The sequence below is a fragment of the Cryptococcus neoformans genome, chromosome 1 (assembly GCF_000149385.1).
Source record: "Cryptococcus neoformans var. neoformans B-3501A chromosome 1, whole genome shotgun sequence".
Classification (NCBI taxonomy): Eukaryota; Fungi; Basidiomycota; class Tremellomycetes; order Tremellales; family Cryptococcaceae; genus Cryptococcus; species Cryptococcus deneoformans.
In genome coordinates this window covers 2,185,695-2,206,115 of record NC_009177.1, presented here as the reverse complement: position 1 = coordinate 2,206,115, position 20,421 = coordinate 2,185,695, and the positions used below count along the sequence as shown (strand labels likewise).

Below are 20,421 nucleotides of genomic sequence, written 5' to 3'. Positions count from 1 at the left end.
GCAAAAACGACATAGCGGAAGACGACATTCGAGGAAAGACAGCGCGTTCTTCTGTTGAAGAAGATGAGGGAGTTTCGACACACCGTTGGTCGATTATTCCTATTGGAATGTAGGACCTAATGGCCGAAATCGGTACCCATGTACAGCAATCTCGCGATGAAATTCGAAATGGTGAATGACAGACCCTAAAACCGGAGCAGCAGGTGACCGCCCAGAAACACGAGATAGGTAGTCATTCAAAAAACGACGAAACACCTCTTGAGTGGGACGACTGACGTCGTTGTCCATTCCCAAGTCGATTCCACCTTTCCGATAACCCTCGATCAGCTGCTCCCCCAACTGCTTTTCTGCCGGCTCTAACTCAGAAGTGGCCAAGGTGTTTAGACGTTGAAGGGCGAAACGTTGGCGGAGAAGAGAACGCAGTTCGACCACCTGCCCCTGAAACATGTTTCGACCGCTCATCTTAATGTTTTTGATTCGGCCGTTGATACGCTCGAGAGCAAACACCCACCACCCGTAAATAGGACCATGGGCTAAGATATTGTCTGAAAGTTGTTTGACGATATGGATGTTGGTCACACATGATGGCAGATAGGGATGTCGCCCGTTCGAAAAAATCATCAATGAGGAGTCGAAGTCTTGCTTGTCTTCTAATCACCGATGTGACCAACAGAAGTAGTGGCCTTCGGAAAGCATGATGTATGACATTCCGGTTGCGATTCTCCACCAGTTAGTAGCCAACCATACCCGGATACGTCGGTTTCCGGTCGTTATACTGTCCTCTAAGTCCTTGAATTGATTGGAGTCGCCAAATCGTTGCTTGCAGGATTTCCGCCTCTTCTACTTCGCTACCTTTTATGCGCCGCATTGGTGCGGTACTTTCGTGAAGAAATATGGATGGTAAAGGAAAAGTAGCAATGTTAGAAGCCTGCTCAAACCATAGTGGAAAGATGACGAAACCAACCAGTCGAGTTTCCGGATCTTTCAAAGCAACAGAATCTTGTTCATATGATATGATGCATGCAGACCTCTTACTTTCAACGAGCTATCTCATTGGCTCAGTTGGTTAGAGTGTTCGCTTCACATTAAAAGACAGGTCACCCGATCTGGTGATCGCGAAAGGTCCCCGGTTCGATCCCGGGATGGGATATATTTTTTTGTTTTTTGTTTGTTTGTTTGGTTGGTTATGCTTTTACACTCAGCTCGATATAGGTATTTTTGCATATATACCCTCAACTTCTTTCTCTTCTAATCTGTCACTGCACAACTTGCTGTTTCTGAATAATAGCTTGCTGCACCAACAATGAAACAACCAAACAAGGCATGATGCCTATGCCCCCCTTTTTCTTCGTTAATCATCATTGACCGCCGGCATTTGCATCCCGACCTTTTTTCAGCAGTATTTTGGTCATCGAAGCTATTGCTTGATCCGCGTCTAATGGTATGTAAAATTTAGGGCAACTGGTTGACGGTGACTCCGCACCAAATCATAATGATTGGTTACTGATGAAGGTCAACAATTCAAATCGGAATTTATGGATACTTCCAGTTTAGTAGCGATCGAGTGGTATCCCTCCATGGCCATGTACGTATTTTAGAGACCAAAAAGACAGTGGCTCAGCTAAAGTGTTCGTAGTCCTCCATTCGCGGGTCACATCTAGCTGTCCCATACACCGACTGGTCTCAGCACCGGAAGTCCCCTCCGACACTGCTTCAAGAGGTTTCGGCATGGCATATGGTCGACCGTTTTTACGTGCACTTCGTCAGATCGTAAGTCCCCCCGCTCAGTCATAAAATGAGTTATCGGGTCTGCAGGGGAAGAGATCAAAAAAAAATGATCCAAGCCATGCGCAGAAGACCCGTGCAAAATGTTTGGGTCGTTGCTGTTCTCATCTTCGCGGTACTGACTCCCAATCATCTCAACTCATACATTGCGGCTGCATCTAAACTGAGCGAAAAAGTCAGGAAAGCGTCAATCTCAAGATGAATCCCAGCTCCCTGCGGCTACCAAAACCAATGAAAAAAGGTGAATGCCGAGCTTCGCATAATGATCAAACTTTTGAATTCGAACTCAGTAATGTGTTGTATGATACTCCAGACCAGATGCTGCCGATCCAAAAGGATACCTCACGATGGAAAGGGAGCTACGACATACTTTTTTTACGACATGAGTATCGACATATTTTTGATGGGGTGATAGAGGTCACTGTAAAGTCATATATGGACTCCTGGTGGTCGCAAGAATCATAATGACGATGAATCGATGGTGTACGTCGTTGTTGAAAGTGTGTTGCCGCTAGGCCCTTTTTTCCTGGCTATCGCAACGTGCGCGCTATTCCGGTGATGAATATGAACAAATGGGCGAAAATGGACTGGCTGGGAATTAGAGATGAATTTATGTACGCTTATGCTTTATGCTTATACAGTCAAAGAAGGTAGCCTGTGCAGACCGTCGCTTCGGTCGGGGTTCCTTGGATGTCGCATCCGACACATGAACAAGCGAGGTACTCAAAAGACCGAAAGACGGGATATGCATGGAACAGCCTGTAAAGGGATCGCTATCGGGGCTGGATAATGTTGTATGGCGTATTGATGGAAAAACTAGGAAATACAAGATTCTGCCTTCTCTGTGGATTAGATAAGCTACCCGTATCGTGTCTTCGTCCGCGTCTCCCTCATTGTTTGCTTGAGCAGGTTTGTTGCACAAAGCCAAATCGCCTAAGTCGTTGATCGATCCTTCCTCTTCTTTCTCTCTTCTCTACCATCACCACTTGTTTCTACCATCTCGAAATCTAGTATACCGCGCTAGGACTTCCCCTTGATGATTAGCGGACATCGATGAAACAAGATTACAGAGCCCTTATGATGAGCTCCCTTCGTCCGCTTCAACCACTTCGGCTTCGATCTCATCTGCGTTGTCCACCCAGGAAAGCTCAACGGTTTTCTAAATCCATTGTTAGTTTCGATAACAATCTATCTATGAAAGCAAATTAGCAAACGTACCTTGACGCGCCGTTCGTATTCCTTAAGATTCTCCTTGAAGAGTTGAGCAGCGTCGACGTTCGCAGGACTAAATGCAAGTTGGCGCAGTTCTATATATACAATGTTATGCTCACCTAGCCGGGTTGGGGTCATTCAGCAGACTTTGCACACTTGTCAAGATTGCCGCCACATCGTACGTCGGACTCCATCTATTCTGCAAGATATCCAAACAAAGCTCGCCGTTGGCATAGATATTGGGGTGGAACATTTTGGAGATAAAGCGAACAGTAGGGGGCTTGTTAGGATAAGCATCGGTGAATGTGAGAGTAAGTCGAAAAGAGCCGTCTTCAAATGGTGTCTCGGCTGCCCAGAGCAATGGAAGGTTAGTCACAAGCTTACTTTGACTCGGCAAGAAGCAAGAGTAACGATGCTTCGGCGAAAATGGAACTCACGAGGTCCAAAGATGACGGCGTTCCATACCATGATATTGTCAGGATTGGGACTGCCGGAGATACCGATGGGGGCATCAGAAGTGAGACGCTTAAAGTCTCGAATCAGACGTCGCTTGGCAGCTGTGGACTACGACATAATTCAGCATCGATCTCAAGCTCCAGCCACTGTTTCCAAGCGAAGACTTTGCAGATGTATTACAGACGCATTGGACTTACCATTGCGAGCTAGTTCAGGCAGACAAAAATTAGGATAGGGCAAATGAAGATGGTCGTGCGAGTTGAGTGGCTCAATTGTTCTTTGTTGGTCGCAAGTGTTCGGAAGGCGGGTCTTTGACTGAAGGTACTCCTTGGACGAGAGGCTTTGACCAAAGGGCAATGCTGTGTATCGGGTAAGCGTTCTGGTTAGCAATAGACTATGGGTATGTGAAATGGAAAGAGAAGATATGATATAAGCATGGGACTGATCGAGGTCCGTCGCTGAGCAAGGTACGAGTACCCGAGCGAATCGCAGCGGCATGTTGTTGAGTCGCGGGGGACTTGCAATAGTTACAGCGTTTATTACTTTCCTTTGTCTTGCTGAGTTTCTGTTCTCGTGTTCTTTGTCGTATTACATCTTTATTAGCATGCTGTAGACGGTCCAGAGATCAAGCTGAATAATCCGGGTAGCTACACATAGTCGCAAAAGCCTCATGTACAGTAATATACCCATAACACACCTTTATTATGGACAATAATGATGCCAGAAGGCAGGCCCTGTTCTGAGTCAAAATATATCATTTGGAGGAGCTTTGGAAAGGATGGTAGGTTCCATGGCACCCCAATAAGGATGAATTCGGCTGATGAGTTGTGCAGAAGGATCGATGTGGCCATCAATGTACCCCCTCCTTAATCATGACGATTGACCAGTCATCTAACCCCTCTTTTGCCTAAAAGGAACCTCGAATTCACTTATCTTATCGGCCGAAGCATCTTAATACTGGGAGCAGAGGAAGGATGCTGAATCCTTTGTCCTATTCTTCTGAGACAGAATGGTTAAGATGCTTAAAGAATCAAAATTGACAAGAAGAGTCCGGGACGTTTTCGTTATCTGATAGCAGACTCTCGCCAGACTGGTGGTCCCACGATAAACCGAGATGATCCCATTCTACAAGCCGGTACCTGCACCATCTGCTATATTCAAAGACAGGCCTCTTCCGGAACAGAATGCCAATTGCCTATCAAAGATACTATTTCACTGGGTGACTCCTATTATTAAGGCAGGGTATTCAAGACCTCTCGAGGCTGATGGCAAGTAAATCATAGCTTCGCTGAATTGTAAGCTAATGACTCGCAGATTTATGGGACTTGACAACTGACCTGGAATGCAAGACGGTAAGTACCCATTCCGTCTTTCGTATGAGGGCAACTGACTATTTCAAAAGGTCTCAGACCAACTTCGAGCCAACTTCCTCAGTCGTACCCCTCCATCCAAACGTCTTTCACCGTCTCACCCTCCTGTAAACAGCCGTACCTCTCACATACCCACTTCTTCCTCGCTCGGAGCTGGTATACATCCCGCTACCCGACACGGGAGATTGAATGACAGGCTCACAACGTCAACATCGCGAGCGTATATGAAACAAGCTAGGGAGAGCATGTTTTCCATGGTTGGTATGGATGTTTTTGCTATGAACCATGACACGGCGCACGTCGAGACCATTACGGATGAAGATACCCTCCCCATTCCATCGTTACGTCAAAAGGAGGAGGGAAATCTGAGCGGTCTAGAAAATAAAGGTCTCGTTAAACAATATGGGAAGAAGAAAGCCAATAAGATCTTGAAAGGGCAAGTAACAATAGAAAACGGTAAATTATATGACATGAGTCTGATTAGGGCCATGTATTCCACCGTGTGGCTGAAATGGTGGATCGCAATCATTATGAAGAGTTGCGCTGGTATGTCTCGCTCATGCCGCCCGGTAAACAGGTACAGATACTTACCTTCATGCTAGCTGCTCTTCAGGTGACCTACCCCCTCGTCACCCAACAGCTCATCAACCAAATCACCACCGCCCACACATACCACAATGACCCCACTAACAATTCTCCACCTAAATCCATAGGTTACAGCCTTGGCTTGGCCTTTGCCCTTTTCGCAATGATCCAAGCTTCAAGTTTATTCTCCTATCAGGCTTTACAGAGAGGAAGTGTGATTGGACTCATGATGCGCGCCGCGTTGATTGACTTAATCGGTAGCAAGTCACTGTGAGATCACCACGGCTTCTTGGTTGTAGCACGTATTAACGAGCCGATAGGAAACTCTCGACAACAGCAAAAGTAGAGATGACCTCAGGTAAAATGACGACCATGGTCTCAGCCGACGCTTCCTTTCTCGACTTCTCGGCACCTATGACTCTTGATCTTGTAGTACAGCCTGTGCAGATCGTGGTTGGCTTGGGATTGCTCATCTGGACTCTCGGATATTCAGCTTTAGTCGGACTAGCCGTAAGTCATCTTCCAACCATTCATAAGAAATTATGAGACTGTCTCAACTACCGAAACATAGGTAATGGCCCTTGCAGGCCCCCTTCAAGCTTTCATGTTCGCTGTCATGGTTCGTACCCGTCAGTCCCAACTGACCTATGTCGATGCGCGCGTTCGTCTGCTATCAGAGACTATCACTTCCATCCGAGCAGTCAAACTTTTCGCTTATGTGTCATTCTTTTCCAGCAAGGTGACTGAGCTGAGGAAGAAGGAATTGGTGTTTCTCAAGAAGAATGGATTCAATAGAGCGAGTATGAACGCAACGATGGCATTTATACCCACCCTTGCTGCTGTTTGTACGTTGTTCCCCTTATACGATTTCTTCATTCCTCAAAGCGGAGCTCATACCTTTTTTTTATTGATTAGTAACGTTTATCACATACGGACTCACAGGTCGTTCTCTCACACCAGCGACTATATTCTCAGGCCTGCAGTACTTCAACGTCCTCAAAACGCCCATTGCCTTCTTGCCTATGTGCTTTACCGCGATCTCCGACGCTCTCGTGGGTATAGGGAGGATAGGTACGCTGCTGAGAGCAGAGGAGATGCCAGAAGGGGTCAATGTACAGGAAGATGCTAGGTGGGCGGTAGACGTAAAGGGAGACTTTGAGTTTCAAAAGGTGAAGGAAAGGAAAAACAAGAATGGGACTACTGAAGGTGAGGAGAAGAACGCTAAGATCGAGGAGAAGCCGTTCAGACTGGCAGACATTGATCTGAGAATACCTAAGGGTGACTATGGATCCAGACAAGGGCTGATCTGGAGCTAACAGACAAAGCAGGTGCTTTAGTCTGCATTGTCGGTCGAGTCGGATCGGGAAAGTCGGCTTTGCTCTCTGGATTAATCAACGAAATGAGGCAAATGGACGGCCACTCTGTCTTTGGAGGGTCAGTGAGCTACGGTGAGCCTTTATGCTTTTTATCTGGATGGTTGTTGCTGACCTGAGCCCAGTCCCTCAACAAGCTTGGATTCATTCAGGTTCAGTCAGAGATAACATCACTTTCTCTGCCAGACGGGAAGAGATTGACTTCGCCAGGCTGAACGCTGTGATCGATGCTTGCGCTCTGAGGACTGATATCCAAGCCATGTCTGATGGTGATCTGTGAGTGACACGTTGTTTCTACCACAGCCCTTCGGCTAAGTAAAACCAAGCACCAATGTAGGAGAGAAAGGTCTTCTTCTCTCAGGTGGCCAGCGTCAACGTCTCTCTCTCGCCCGTGCAGCTTATGCCCAGTCCTCTATAGTACTCCTTGATGATCCTCTCTCAGCAGTTGACGCTCACGTCGCCCACCACATATTTGAGAACTGTATTGTTTCTGGTCCTCTCGCGAGCCGAACCAGAATTCTCGTGACTCATCACATGGCTATTTTACCAAGGGCTGATTGGGTTGCCGTTATGGAAAGTAATAGCCATGGGATAGGGAGGGTGGCACAGATGGGAAGGTATGATGACTTGAAAAAGCAGCAAGGACCGTTCAGGAGCCTCTTCGATGAAGTCGGCTCAGCTGAAACACAACCTCGAGCTCATACACCGACACCACTTCCTACAACCCCTTCATTCAAACCACCAACCTCAGCCCCCAAGGAATCTGAAGAATATGAGAAGAAAACTTCCCAAGATCCTATGGAAGAGGATCGCCAAACTGGACCCATTCCGTGGTCCATCTACGCAACGTACTTGTCGGCCATGGGAAACCCGATGTGGTCGCTTCTCTTTGCATCCATGCTCATATTGACACAGGTGGCAACAGTGGGGAATAACTTATTGCTCGGTTTTTGGTCTGCCGATAGCTGGAGTCTTACTCAGGGAGAATATATGGCAGTGTATGCCGGTCTTGGTGTAGGGATTGGTCTTTTTACGGTTAGCCACGTTTCTTCCAAACTCAAACGCCTTGCTGACAAGCAAATCAGTTTGGTGCATCCTATACTATGTTTCTCGCTGGCCTTGGCTCTTCTTACGCTCTCTTTGCACGAGCATGGGAGCACGTCATGAGAGCACCAATGAAATGGCATGACCAGACTCCCGTAGGTTTTCATCTAAAGGTCAGTTTAGTCATTGACAAAACTTCAGAGCGGACGAATCATCAATAGATTGTCAAAAGGTAGGGGCGCTTGTATGTTCTGAAAACGGGAGCTTTTCAAGCTAATGGAACCCAAGATATTGAGATGCTTGATGATAGGATGGCATTCTCATGGGAGACCCTACTCGTGTAAGACTTACCGCAAATGATCTGTACATGATATCTTACCATACGCGTGCTTTAGCAACGGTCTTTCGGCTATTGGAACCTTTGGTCTCATCCTTTACTCATATCCTTGGCTGGGTTTGGCATTTATCCCACTAACGGTCTTCTATGTAAGTACTTTTTTGCTTGGTATGATCACACTGACTGGATCGTTAGTATATTGCCGGCTCCTACTACCGACAGACTTCCCGCGAAATCAAGCGTATTGACTCCATTACGAGATCTCGCATCTATAGCTCTTTCGGAGAACAGGTTTGTTCCATTTTCATAATGTCAATACAGCCAATTGATCGAAAGCTGTAGTTGGCGGGCTCTGCTGTCATACGCGTCTTCGGTAAGCAGTCCGCTTTTGAGAGAAGAATGCAAGATGCTATCAATGCTGAGGGAGTGAGTACATTCGATCAACCATCCAGGGTAGTATTAACCTCTTTTGGGGTAACTTAGCGAGCGTATATTCTCACTGTGAGTTTTTTATGATCTGATCTATCACATGGTAATGACTAAATTTCCTTACAGCTTGTAATCCAAAGGTCCGTCAGCCAAATACACTCAACAATGTCGACTGACGAATTAATACAGGTGGCTAGGTGTCCGACTTGATCTGTCATCAAACCTTCTCATCCTGGTGTGCACCACTCTGCTTTTACTCTAGCCTAGTACTGCTGATCAGACTTTGTAGCTAATCGCCATTTTCGGTGTTGTTTTTCGTGACACAGTCAATGCCTCATCTTTCGGTGTTGTCTTCTCCTATGCACTGTCAGCTGCCGCTTTGTTCTCAAACCTTGTCTCTCTTTATGCTCAAGTTGAGATGGAAATGGTAACTGTTGTATCATTGTTCGGTGCGGTAATGCTGATGAAATCTTAGAACAATGCCGAACGAATAATCCACTACACCTCCCTTCCCACTGAACCCCCTGCCATCCTCCCCTCCGACCCAAAGATCTGGCCTAATCGTGGTTCTGTCAAGTTTAAAGACTTATCTCTCCGGTACTCTCCTGACACGCCCTGGATTCTCAAGAGACTGAGCTTCTCTGTGAGTCCGGGAGAAAAGGTCGGCGTGATAGGGAGGACTGGAGCAGGAAAGAGCAGCCTTGTGGGGGCGATTATGCGAGCCGTTGGTGATGAAGAGATAAGAGGTCAGGTGGAAATCGACGGGGTGGATATCAAAAATATTGGGATAGACACGCTTAGAAATGGAGTTGGACTGATCCCTCAGGAAGCTTTTTTATTTGAAAGTACTGTCCGGTAAGTGACTACTTCGTCTGTTGAAGCCTGGCTGATCATCATTCCAGCGAGAACATGGATCCAAAAGGACAGAACACCGATGCTCATTTGAACTCACTTCTCTCCCTCATCCACTCAGATCCTATCATGCCATCTTCACAACGTCTTCGAGAAAAATTCAAATTAGATGCCCCCGTCAGCGATGGGGGAAGTAACTTCAGTGGGGGCGAAAAACAAATGTGTAAGTCGCTGGAAGTATTTCTTGGGGGCGGTGAAGGAGCTTATATGAGGTGTAGTGGCATTGATGAGAGCTTTGGCTCGAGATACAAAGATCCTCTTACTAGACGAAGCCACTTCGTCTGTCGATGGTGAAACTGACGCCTTGATCCAGAGAATCATCCAAAACCATTTGAAAGGTACCACAGTGAGTTTTTATGGCATTCTTCTGTATATTAGATTGCATGCAAGTTGACAACGGATTCAGTTAATCTCAGTTGCTCACCGACTCCATACTTTGGCGTATTACGACCGGATACTTGTATTGGACGGTGGGCGAGTTGTCGAAGTAGGTTTCACTCATCCGAGACAATGTATATGACAACGTTAACTGGTCTCATAGTTTGATTCGCCTCTGGTATTATTCGACATCCGAGACTCCATCTTTCGCCAGTTATGCGATCGTGTTGTACGTCTCCATTGTCCATTTGCTTCCTGGCCCTTTTATCTTCTCCACGCTGACGCTGCGGATAGAATATACAAAGGCATGACCTTCTTCGTCTTCGCCACGATGCTTTATACGCCGCGCAAACTGCAAGAGACCGAGAATCATTGTTCAATCATTGGACGGTTGCGGATGCTTGGGCTCAGGATGGTATGCGGGCGTCATAATGGTCTCATTCGCCTTAAGCCATTCTCTTAGATGGTGTTTCACATAGAATCTACACAATGTGAAAGATCATGCAAGAATACATTATGATGGCTGTTACCTGGTTTGTTGTAACCTCTCAACATGGTTTAATAAGCCCAATATATAATGCATGACAACACTGCCTATAAACACTCTAATGCTCCTCTAAACCTTCCAGATCAAGCTAACACCCTCATCACCGGCACTGACGGCCACCTTGCCTTCTCCTGCAGGTGCGATAGCAACACCGTTGACGACACCCATGTGACCGGTGTGGGTTGCAATGAGCGCCCCAGTTCGGATGTCCCATGTCTTGAGAGTAGAGTCGGCGGAGGCGGTGGTGACGAGGTGAAGTTGGGGATGGGGATGCCCGGCAAGGGTGGTTATAGGTTCCTACAGACGTGACATTAGACACTGGATAAGAACATGATAGAGAGAAAAGGGGATAAACGTACGTCGTGTTGAAGCTCTGCTCGTACTCGTCCAGTAGCGGCATCCCAGACAAACGCTTTTCCATCTGTTCCCGCGCTGACCAAAACCACACCCTTATTTCCTCCAGCAGCACCATTCAAAAGGTCCACAAACAGAAGCGCTTCCACACTCTCTCCCTCGGCGTGACCCACTAACTTTGTGGCTAGCACATCACCCTTTGTCATGCTGATAAGCTTGACCTTTCCACTGCTACCACCCACAGCGGCAATTTGGCCGTTGGGAGAAACAGCGAGTGCTGTGATACCGTGCTCGGCGGGATCGAGTTCGGGAGAATTGGCAGGCATGAAGATGGAGGATTTCCATATGGGGTTGGGATCTCGGGGGTCCCAGAGGATGAGAGAAGAGTCGAGAGAGGCGGTGAGGAGTTGACGGCCGTTTGGAGGAGGGAAGAGACCGGCGGTGGAGGTCATAGTGTGAGAAGAAAGAACATTAAGGGTGTTGCCAGAGGGCACTGAAAGGCATTAGTGCGTGAAATTGGGACTTGCCGAGGTACATACGGTTCCATAACCAGACTGTCGCGTCCTCACAACCAGCAGCAATGACGTTACCTTTGGGGTGCCATTGTAACCACTGATACAAGTCAGATCACTGCTCTCGTCTGGACGAATGCCACTCACAGTTATCTCGGTACCAGTTTCCAGCTCTTGGATCATACTCCAATTCTTCCATTCATCCACAGACGCCTCACCCGTTGATGCTTGAGGCTTAACCCTCTGCCAAACGATAACCTTTCCGTCCATACCACCGGTAGCGACCATCTCACCGTCAAAACTCCATCCAGCCGCAATCACGGAGTCGGTGTGGCCGATCAACTTTGTGGGAGGGAAAGAGTCAGCATTGAAGGATGATGAGGACGCGGACGTCTCAGAATCGGTAGGAATGGGACAGAAGATGAATCCTGCGTCATCTTCACCGCCAGAGATGGCGAGGGGAGGGTTAGGGAAAGCGGGGTGTAAGGAGATTGTAAAGATAGATTGTTGCTGGTTATGAAGAGCTGCAGCAAACATTAACCGTCCGGTTCAACATTTCCAATCCGCTAAGCAGCACTTACCGTTCACACCCCAACTGTTGTCTGCTCTCTGCTCTCCTTCACCTTCCTCCTCATTCATCATCAAGTCTTCCTCTCCGGGACCAGGACCACCGATGATGATCTCAGCATCGTACTTATCGTTGTCATCATCGTCCTCGTCCATTGGAATATCTCCGTCATCCTCGACAATTTCTACAACATCATCCTCCTGGAGTTGAGGGTCTTGCAGCTGGTCTTCCTCGTGGACGGACATATTTTACAAATGTGCTGGAACGGTAGAGGAGATGGGAATAGAGCAGCTAGGCTAGAAAACCAAACCTCACTCTGCAAGGGAAAAAGAAACAATTATGAAGCTGCAGTAGGATGGAGCAAAATCTTACGCTGACAAATGAGTTTCTAATCACCGCCATCTGTAAACGTAAACGTCATCATTTTTTTGTAATGAAGCATCCATCGTTGTTGAAATCATGATAATTTAGTATCGGAACCGGAACCAGCGAATCCGTCGATCGCCTCCTGTGTGTCCCGTTCATCAGTGATGTAAACCACATGGTGTTGATCTAAATACAGTTATATAAGAACTTCTCACAGGCGGACATAAGATAACTGTTAATTATGCCTTGTCTATAAAGCTTGTATGATTCGTTCGTCCACAGATCTAACCTTCCGACATTAACATGTGGATTACCCAGCTCATTCACTCCCTCTAATTCGGGAAGTCTGGTCTGATTTTGACGAGGAGAATTCTTTAGATTTGATTGCTGGACTGTAGCCTTGAAAAACCTGCGAGAGCATCCTCATAGGCAGAGACTTTTGTGAGATGTACTGAATAGGACAGCTCAAACTGCAAGGGGCAGCGTCCTTCAATAAACAAGTTTTTAACGAACCACCTTGCTTATCATTTCGCATTGTCATCGATCGTCGAATTCTTGATCTGCTCCAGAGCAAGTAACTGTTGAGTTACGAGATGTAAGCCCCCACGTTTGAGAGTCACTCGTTGATCCGTGTCACACTTGTCCAGCTCAACTGTACATATGAATAAATGCATGCGGGATCGGTAGTGACTCAGACAAAGACCTACCAGCCACCATTTACCGATGGCAACACCATCAGATGCTCAGATGCAGCGAGCAACAACATGCAGTGCAAGTATCGAATCGCGAGTAATGGCACAAGCCAGGCACGTATCCGACCGATTTCATCGGCGTTAAGCATTTCAGACCAAGCTCCGAAGAAGAAGGCTTGGGCAATCCGCGCCACATTCCTATCCTCTCCCTCACTTTCGGCCTTTCGGAGATATCACCTCGCCCTCTCTCCAACCCTGCTCGCCCTCGCGCAAAACCTCAACGACGAACAGCAAAACTACCGCTCTTCCATCCCTCAAGTCTTTACATCCCCAACCACCGACCAAAAATGGCCCAGCGAGTCACTCTCCGCAAGCGACAGCCTTACAACACCACCTCCAACAGGAGGAGGGTCGTCAAGACTCCCGGAGGCAAGTTGGTCGTTCACCACTTGAAGAAGATTGCTGTAAGTTTATTACCGGTCCAAAATTTCGACAACGCAAGAAGGATGGATAGGGCGAAGAGATGATATGGAAGAATGCTTGGAGCTGGGGAGATTGAAGGGGACAATGAAGATATTGAAGAGGGGAAATGCTGATGGTGTCATTACCCTAGTCTGCCCCCAAGTGCGGTGACTGTGGTCTTGCTCTCCCTGGTGTACGTATCATCATTTACATCTTCCCTATCATCCCCATACTGATAACCGTTCTAGATCCCCGTCCTCCGACCCCGTCAATGTTAGTACCATTATATCACCAAATTTGACAACGGGACGAGCGCAAGGTGCTGACAAGGGAATTGCAGACGCTACCCTTTCCAAGCGTCAAAAGACCGTCAACAGGGCTTACGGTGGTTCTTGCTGCGCTCCCTGCGTTAAGCAGCGGTATGTTGCCATCGTCATCCATTCATGGGTCTAACTGACGAATACTGCGTTCCCCAATACTTCCCGCAAATCTGCTTCATCACTTGGTCCGAAACAATACAATATATCCTTTACCTCCCACAGAATTACCCGAGCTTTCTTGATTGAGGAGGCTACCATTGTCAAGCGAATGCTCAAGGACAAGGCCGCTGCTAGGAAGTAGATGGAGTACTAGCGGATAGGGGGGTGCCATGAGGACGGATGTATCATTTCGGCATGACCTCGGATCTTACCTGTTTTGCGTGTTCACTGCGTTTGTGGTTGGTGTGATGTGTTGTGGCAAGTGAACGTGTTAAGGTGGAGGAGAACGTGCTGGAATCATGTTGAGGGAAGTGTAGCAAGCTGATGGACGGATGCCTTCTCCAGCGGCAAATCAACTTCTAAGCTTATTGCTAACGTCTTGTCCCACCGATCATTGATTTTCACAGACATTCTGTTCAGGATATAAAGGCGACGGTCCGTCGAACTTCCGAACTTTTAGGTCATTCGAAACTAAATCTTGCCGGCCAGCCCATCAGGATCACATTGTAAGCAAGATAAGGCACGACACAGGTTCGGATATCCGTCACTTTCGAGGAATACACCGCCTGGAAACTGCCTGTATATATGGTTGGGCTTTCGAAGCAAGGAAGCTGTGTTCGCCCGTAGACTGCACGTCTCAAAGCCAGTTGTTGGCGTTGGGTTAGATCGAGCATATCAATCAGTCGTGACTATCCAATGTTGCCCAATACCAACGAATTGAAGAATCAACCGAGGACTTATGTGGTAATACCTTGGTTTTTCGTACAATTTGAGATATCATTTACATCGTTACTGATTGCTTATGCAAATCGTCTACCATAGAACCCAAAATTATCTTCACTTGCACAAAATTTCCGGTCCCAAACTCTCCCTCAAAGACCCAAGCGATACCGCATCTTCCATCTCTTTGGTCGGCTCATTAACGACCTCCAAGAGACACCACCTAGGGAACTTTTCATCTTTATGTGCCATGCCCTCTACTGCGGGTCGGGTATGTATAGCTGTCACGCTTACTGATGAGCTTGCGGATGAAGATGGATGGAGAGAGAGAAGTATGGCGCCTAATGATGGGTTGGGTACGGCAATGAAGGATGTTCTATCGGCAGAAGAAAGCTGTTTGTCCGACTTTGGGACGATGGTAGGGGCCGGCACTGTGAGAAGGATGAAACGAGTGTAGTTTTCTATTACGCCAAGTCAGATTTGCTGCAGCTCGTGGTTGAAAGTAATTATTGAGAGGCTCACCATTGCCATATTGTGTACCTTCGTGTAGCACCTCGAGATGATCAGGATACAGATCCAAAACAGCTTTCGAACATATCGCAGCGCCCTTGTCATCCGCATTGCCTGTATTTTGAAGCAAAGACACTGCCGCTCCAGCAGTTGAAGACCACTTCTCCAGCTTGACACCTGGTAATCTCTCGGCTAGAAAGGAGGAGGACTGTCCCAAAGCTTGTTCATGGCTCCTGACCCATTTGATTTGTTCCATCTTTGTACCCTTTCTGACGACAAGGCAATGCCGTATGGGGAGCACAAAGTCGGCTACAATTTTCCGCTCAAGAGGTTTCGGATCTTCGGGCTTCGAAGGTTTAAGTACTGAGAGGAGACAATCGAGGGTTTCTAAGACACATCCTTGGAGAGTATTCTCTAGAGGAAGTACGATGAGAGGCGCAGAATGGTTGTACACGTCTGTGGCTGATTAGCTCGGCACTCTCCAGCCTATGCCTTATAGTATAGCATACCGGTGATGGTGGTACATGGCACAAGGTCTATAGGATCGCTATAGCTAGTCGCAAATGCCCTCGCTGCCTACGTCTATAAGCCTTACACCTGGACACGCCTTGTTGAGCTGGACGCACCTGCTCGCCGTAAGTGCCCCTTGGACCAAGGAAGGCCATCTCTACCCTTTTGGTCTCCTTCATCCTCTTGGCGGGGGGCTCGGGGCTCATAAATGCGGTGTCCGTATCCGTAGGCGTTCCTATGTCTCTTATGCAGAACGCTGTATATGTATAGCTGCATGCATCGAGCACCTCCTTTCACTGGAAGTCGAGGATTAGCCGTGGGGCTCCAATTTCTTCCGCCACATGAGTCCCAGACAAAACTCCGAAACACCGCACCAAAATCTCGAGACCTCGCCCTCGCGCCGTTCGATTCCTTCATCCGTCAAGAATCCACCTTCCTCTTCTCTCTATCCAACAAACGTAACAAAATGGGTAAGGTTCACGGTTCCCTCGCTCGTGCAGGTAAAGTCAAGTCTCAGGTGAGTGCAGCTGCTTTTTACTGCTTTAGAAGGCGTAAATGCTGACAGAGAAAATAGACCCCCAAGGTTGAGCCCCAAGAGAAGAAGAAGGTCCCCAAGGGCCGAGCTCGTGAGTATGCTTTCCAGATTTGATGGCCACATGGGACAGCACACGGAGTGCAGGAAGAGGAGCAGGTGAAAAAAGGGGGACGATGGATGAAGTTGCTGAGGGTTACGTCGATGGAAATTGGGCGGCGACAAATCGATGGAAAACAGGCGCTGACGGTGCGCCTACCATGCAGAGAAGCGATTGCAATACACCCGACGATTCGTCAACGTTACTGTCGCTCCTGGTGGCAAGCGAAGGATGTGAGTACAGTTTCCTTTTCTTTGGTTTTTCTTTTCCTTGAAAACCTGTATCACCTATCTCAACCCGCTCTGTCCTCCGGATGATATCGAAATCAAGCATAGTTCACTCTGATTACCCATGAACGACGCAATTTTCTAAATAGTCTTTCGCTCCTATCTGATCTTCTCCCTTCAATCTATATCTTTATGATCGATGACTGAAGGATGGGGCTGACCATGAATGACTATAGGAACCAACAGCCCGTCGGCAAGTCCGGTTAAGCAAATCGAGACCAGATTGGGATGGATGTATTTCATACTTCGTGAATGGTGCTTTGCAGATTGTATTGACTCTATTTTAAGGCAACAGGACCTGTTTTTGCACGGAAATCGAGTAAACAACAGTGCAGCGTGTATACTAAGTATTCATCAAATTCGTCAAGTCATTGCAACATTGGGGTACACTAGGTGGTACAGGCATTTACAATTGTCCTCGGATGGTACAGGAGTTGGCACGTAACACTACACCGACGTGGCCCTCGCCTTACACAGTCCCCTATAGTTGGTCATCAGTCACCGGGGTTGTAATGGTGTTTTCAGTGGCGTTTTGCATATGAGACAATTCTTCGGTCATGTAATCGTGGCCGTAATGAGATTCTTCAAGATGCGGAGATTTAAACATCCATCCTTTGGAAGGTCAAACTAATTTTCCAGTCCAGTCGACTAATGTCTCTAGGACTTATGCGATTAACCCACCTCTTGCGTATCTCCAAGAAGTGTGCTCCATGTGATTATTCCTCAGCCTGGATCTTCGCTATTCCCGCCGTCGTGGATTCATCACATACCCATGTACGAGTTTGTATTAACCGTTGATTCAGTGCAATTCGGCGAGGAGATAGAAACTGGTGACTCACTCACCGACTATACACCAATTTTCTCCTATTCCTCTCTCTCAACTCCAGCACCTCTTGGCCTTTTCCTATCCACTTCTTCCCCGAGAACCTCATCACGTCCTTCCTATCCATCCTCTTCGCTTCCACCCTCGGATATTCCAAATCTACACCATGCTTCTTCAATAACGCAAGGCGCTGCGGCTCGTAATACCTCGTATCGTGTGTCCAATGTAAATCTGTAGAAAGCCCAAAATCACTAATCTTGATATGCCTTCTTTATCAAACAAGAAATTGTCAGGCTTGATACTGTGGTGGACGTAACCCAGCTTATGTATTTCTTCCAGCGCCAGCACCATCTCCGCCACGTAAAATCTGGTCATTTCCTCATCAAATGTATCGCTTTCCATCAACAAATTTAGCAGGTCGCCACCAACCATGGATTCAAGTGCGAGGTAGAGGTGGTCTGTGTCCTGAAAAGCGTAGTAAAGCTATACAATCTGTGGAGGTGCGGCAGGTAGACCAGGAAGAGAGGGAAGTGCGAGCAAAGAGGCCGAAGCCAACAGATTCTTCTCTGCTTGAACATACACTACTTGTGATTTCTGCAGCATATCCGCTTTGCGCAACGTTTTCAGACAATAGTCAGCGAGATGTCCTGTTTGGCTCAGCATTACACCATCCTTTAGGTCATTATCGATAAGAACATCAGCTTACCCTGCCACTTTATTTTGCTGAGACGTATTCGAGAAGCTCATGGCTAATGTCCCTCACGCACTTAAGCATATGATCAGTAAAGTAGGACTTTCCTTCACCACCTCTTCCATCAAGCTGGATTACAAGCCTGCGACCTTAACGATGCCCTTTCAATTCCAGATTCCGAGCGGTTCAAGATCATCCCAGAGTATTCGTCATCTTTGTGTGGCAACAAAGGCCGTGCGCCGAAACAATTACATCCGGAGGAACGGAAGGACAGAATGCCAACGCACACACGTCCTCGGTGTCCATCAGTCAGTCGATGAAAATCTGTTTGTTTGTTGATAAGAATAGATGAACGTAGACGAAAAATAATTCACGTCGGCGGATACGATAGGCTTTGCATAGCATACCGAACGAAAAATAAAATGATAACGTTAACAAGCAGCGCGAAAAATTCCAAGCTCTGGACCCAGTCGGTTAGTCGCGCTCGGCCCGCGCGTCTCTGCCAACCAAATAACGTACGATAAATATAATCATTTCTTGTCTCCGTTTGTCGTGTTTCCTTTCGCTCGTTTCATTCGCCAACTCCTTTCAACCCGTCCGCAGCGAAATGGAACAACGAAATGAGCGCATGCTGGAAGAGCTGCTGAAGCTCCCGGGAAATGGTATGTGCATACACACGTCTCTCGACTTTGCTGACTCGCATTAGACACCTGCGCCGACTGCCACGCTCCCGCTCCAAGGTGGGCAAGTGTCAATCTCGGCATCTTTCTCTGCGTTGGTTGTGCTTCCGTACACCGCAAGTTGGGGACTCACAAGAGTCGTGTGTAAGTCTCAACATCTTATTCAACTTTACCCCGCTCACAGCCCCACAGCAAGTCGGTGACACTTGACACCTGGACTCGTGACCAGATCGCCACCATCAGAAGCATGGGCAATAAAGCTTCCAATGCAATATACAACCCAAACGAGGCCTTGCATCCCCCACCGCCATCCTATGGCTACGATGAGCGTGATTCCGAGATTGAAAAATACATTCGAAGGAAGTACGAGCAAGGTGCATTCCGCGGTGGAGCTGCTGCCCGCCCTAACGGTCAAGTCGAGCCTACAAGCTTAAACAGGGCGAGGGAGAGGGACGGAAGGCTGCCTGGGGGTTCTACAGGGCTGCATTTAGGCAAGGAGAATAACCGCAACCCAGAACTGAACGATGTTATTGCTGTGAACATCAAGAAAGAAAGGGATCTCCCGCCTTTACCTCCTAGTGCCTCTGCTCAACCAGTGTTTGGGAAGAACCCCCCTAGAGGACGACCAGTGAGATCACCTTCGAATCAGGGTATCTCTTCAGTAGGACCTGTGTGGAATACTGCAGTGAACGGTAGCGAAAGCACGAGTACTCAGCAAAAGGTGCCAGAAGCCAACCTCATCGACATGTCAAATAGCGCCAACTCGTCACTCCCTCTTCAAGTCAACATGTCCACTCCTACCACTGGTGTGTCTCCATCCTTCTCTCATGGCCAATCCCAATTCCTCTCCGCTCAACCCCAAAGCTGGGGTAGCACCTTTTCCACATCCCCTTCAAACGGTATGATGATGAACGGCAGTAACTTTTCTGCCTCCCCTCAAATGGCAAGCCCGTTCCAGTCTCCAGGATTCGCGCAACAAATGTCCTTTTCCTCGCAACCTTCATTGAGGCAACACATGTCACCACAACCAACCTATCATCAATCGACTGTGCCTATGGCCTCACCCTCGTTCCAGCAGACTCAGCAGTTTGCTACTTCCCCCTCTTTCCAACAACAGCTATCCCCACAGTTTACCCAAGTGCAACAATTTGGGCAGTACCCGATGCAGTACAACGGTCAGATGGCCACTTCGCCCATGAATATGGGTATGGGCATGGGTACCGGCATGGCCCAACCTACCCAGGCGTACGGGTATTTCAATCACATGTGATCCCTTTGACAGGTAATCACAGTCACCTGCTGGTATCGGGTGTGTGGTAAGGATCATGAGACCGTTTATCGAGTGTTAAGGACAATGGTCGGCAAGCGAAGCGGGGTATTGCATTGCGTTTTCTTATTGCATCAAATCATTGATTCGAATATGCGGGTTTGGTGTATCTTATAAATGAGTTCTCAGCATTGTTATATGTATGTGGTATGTACTTTATGTGATCATAGATCTGACTGATGGCTATCGTGCTTCTGAGACTTTGAAGGCTTTCTGAAGTCGCTCTTGGATAGTCAACTAACCATTGTTAATTTGTCGTCTATGGTTTTTGTTTGAAAAGGCTATTACAAATCCTCATAACCCAGCTGCTTATTAACTATAAACCTTGTACCCCGAAATCGACTTGGCTACGACCTTCATTCATTCGGTTATGAAGACGC

At 47.6% G+C, this 20,421-nt stretch overlaps 8 protein-coding genes and 1 non-coding gene across 9 annotated transcripts; 5 read left to right on the top strand and 4 right to left on the bottom strand.

Annotated features, from left to right (window-relative positions):
• Positions 1-99: 99 nt before the first annotated feature.
• Positions 100-621, bottom strand: CNBA7850 (hypothetical protein; the record flags this gene model as incomplete). Its single annotated transcript, XM_772572.1, has 1 exon — positions 100-621. The coding sequence occupies one exon, from the start codon at positions 619-621 to the stop codon at positions 100-102; it is 522 nt and encodes a 173-aa protein (XP_777665.1).
• Positions 622-1,047: 426 nt separating this feature from the next.
• CNBAt090 lies at positions 1,048-1,150 on the top strand. The gene is made up of 2 exons: positions 1,048-1,086; positions 1,114-1,150. It is a non-coding gene; the product is annotated as a tRNA-Val (tRNA).
• Positions 1,151-2,860: 1,710 nt separating this feature from the next.
• Positions 2,861-3,653, bottom strand: CNBA7840 (hypothetical protein; the record flags this gene model as incomplete). The annotated part of the gene is made up of 5 exons (XM_772571.1): positions 2,861-2,944; positions 3,004-3,070; positions 3,117-3,345; positions 3,435-3,561; positions 3,651-3,653. 5 exons carry the CDS (start codon positions 3,651-3,653, stop codon positions 2,861-2,863), a joined length of 510 nt encoding a protein of 169 aa, XP_777664.1.
• A 1,640-nt stretch (positions 3,654-5,293) lies between these two features.
• On the top strand, positions 5,294-10,313 carry CNBA7830 (hypothetical protein; the record flags this gene model as incomplete). Its single annotated transcript, XM_772570.1, has 24 exons — positions 5,294-5,369; positions 5,426-5,678; positions 5,729-5,918; positions 5,980-6,253; positions 6,351-6,686; positions 6,728-6,856; positions 6,907-7,057; positions 7,108-7,816; positions 7,867-7,980; positions 8,027-8,069; positions 8,114-8,165; positions 8,221-8,311; positions 8,358-8,453; positions 8,505-8,588; positions 8,646-8,663; positions 8,718-8,731; positions 8,781-8,826; positions 8,881-9,018; positions 9,067-9,446; positions 9,494-9,666; positions 9,722-9,849; positions 9,910-9,990; positions 10,045-10,110; positions 10,176-10,313. The coding sequence occupies 24 exons, from the start codon at positions 5,294-5,296 to the stop codon at positions 10,311-10,313; spliced, it is 3,780 nt and encodes a 1,259-aa protein (XP_777663.1).
• A 184-nt stretch (positions 10,314-10,497) lies between these two features.
• CNBA7820 (hypothetical protein) lies at positions 10,498-12,107 on the bottom strand (the record flags this gene model as incomplete). Its single annotated transcript, XM_772569.1, has 5 exons — positions 10,498-10,725; positions 10,788-11,275; positions 11,322-11,394; positions 11,442-11,818; positions 11,876-12,107. The coding sequence occupies 5 exons, from the start codon at positions 12,105-12,107 to the stop codon at positions 10,498-10,500; spliced, it is 1,398 nt and encodes a 465-aa protein (XP_777662.1).
• A 1,160-nt stretch (positions 12,108-13,267) lies between these two features.
• Positions 13,268-14,003, top strand: CNBA7810 (60S ribosomal protein L34; the record flags this gene model as incomplete). Its single annotated transcript, XM_772568.1, has 5 exons — positions 13,268-13,384; positions 13,534-13,575; positions 13,631-13,655; positions 13,723-13,801; positions 13,925-14,003. 5 exons carry the CDS (start codon positions 13,268-13,270, stop codon positions 14,001-14,003), a joined length of 342 nt encoding a protein of 113 aa, XP_777661.1.
• A 695-nt stretch (positions 14,004-14,698) lies between these two features.
• On the bottom strand, positions 14,699-15,807 carry CNBA7800 (hypothetical protein; the record flags this gene model as incomplete). The annotated part of the gene is made up of 4 exons (XM_772567.1): positions 14,699-15,042; positions 15,104-15,547; positions 15,601-15,667; positions 15,718-15,807. 4 exons carry the CDS (start codon positions 15,805-15,807, stop codon positions 14,699-14,701), a joined length of 945 nt encoding a protein of 314 aa, XP_777660.1.
• A 260-nt stretch (positions 15,808-16,067) lies between these two features.
• On the top strand, positions 16,068-16,727 carry CNBA7790 (40S ribosomal protein S30; the record flags this gene model as incomplete). The annotated part of the gene is made up of 4 exons (XM_772566.1): positions 16,068-16,118; positions 16,176-16,227; positions 16,400-16,466; positions 16,697-16,727. The coding sequence occupies 4 exons, from the start codon at positions 16,068-16,070 to the stop codon at positions 16,725-16,727; spliced, it is 201 nt and encodes a 66-aa protein (XP_777659.1).
• Positions 16,728-18,641: 1,914 nt separating this feature from the next.
• On the top strand, positions 18,642-19,984 carry CNBA7780 (hypothetical protein; the record flags this gene model as incomplete). Its single annotated transcript, XM_772565.1, has 3 exons — positions 18,642-18,696; positions 18,741-18,858; positions 18,907-19,984. 3 exons carry the CDS (start codon positions 18,642-18,644, stop codon positions 19,982-19,984), a joined length of 1,251 nt encoding a protein of 416 aa, XP_777658.1.
• Positions 19,985-20,421: the final 437 nt, after the last annotated feature.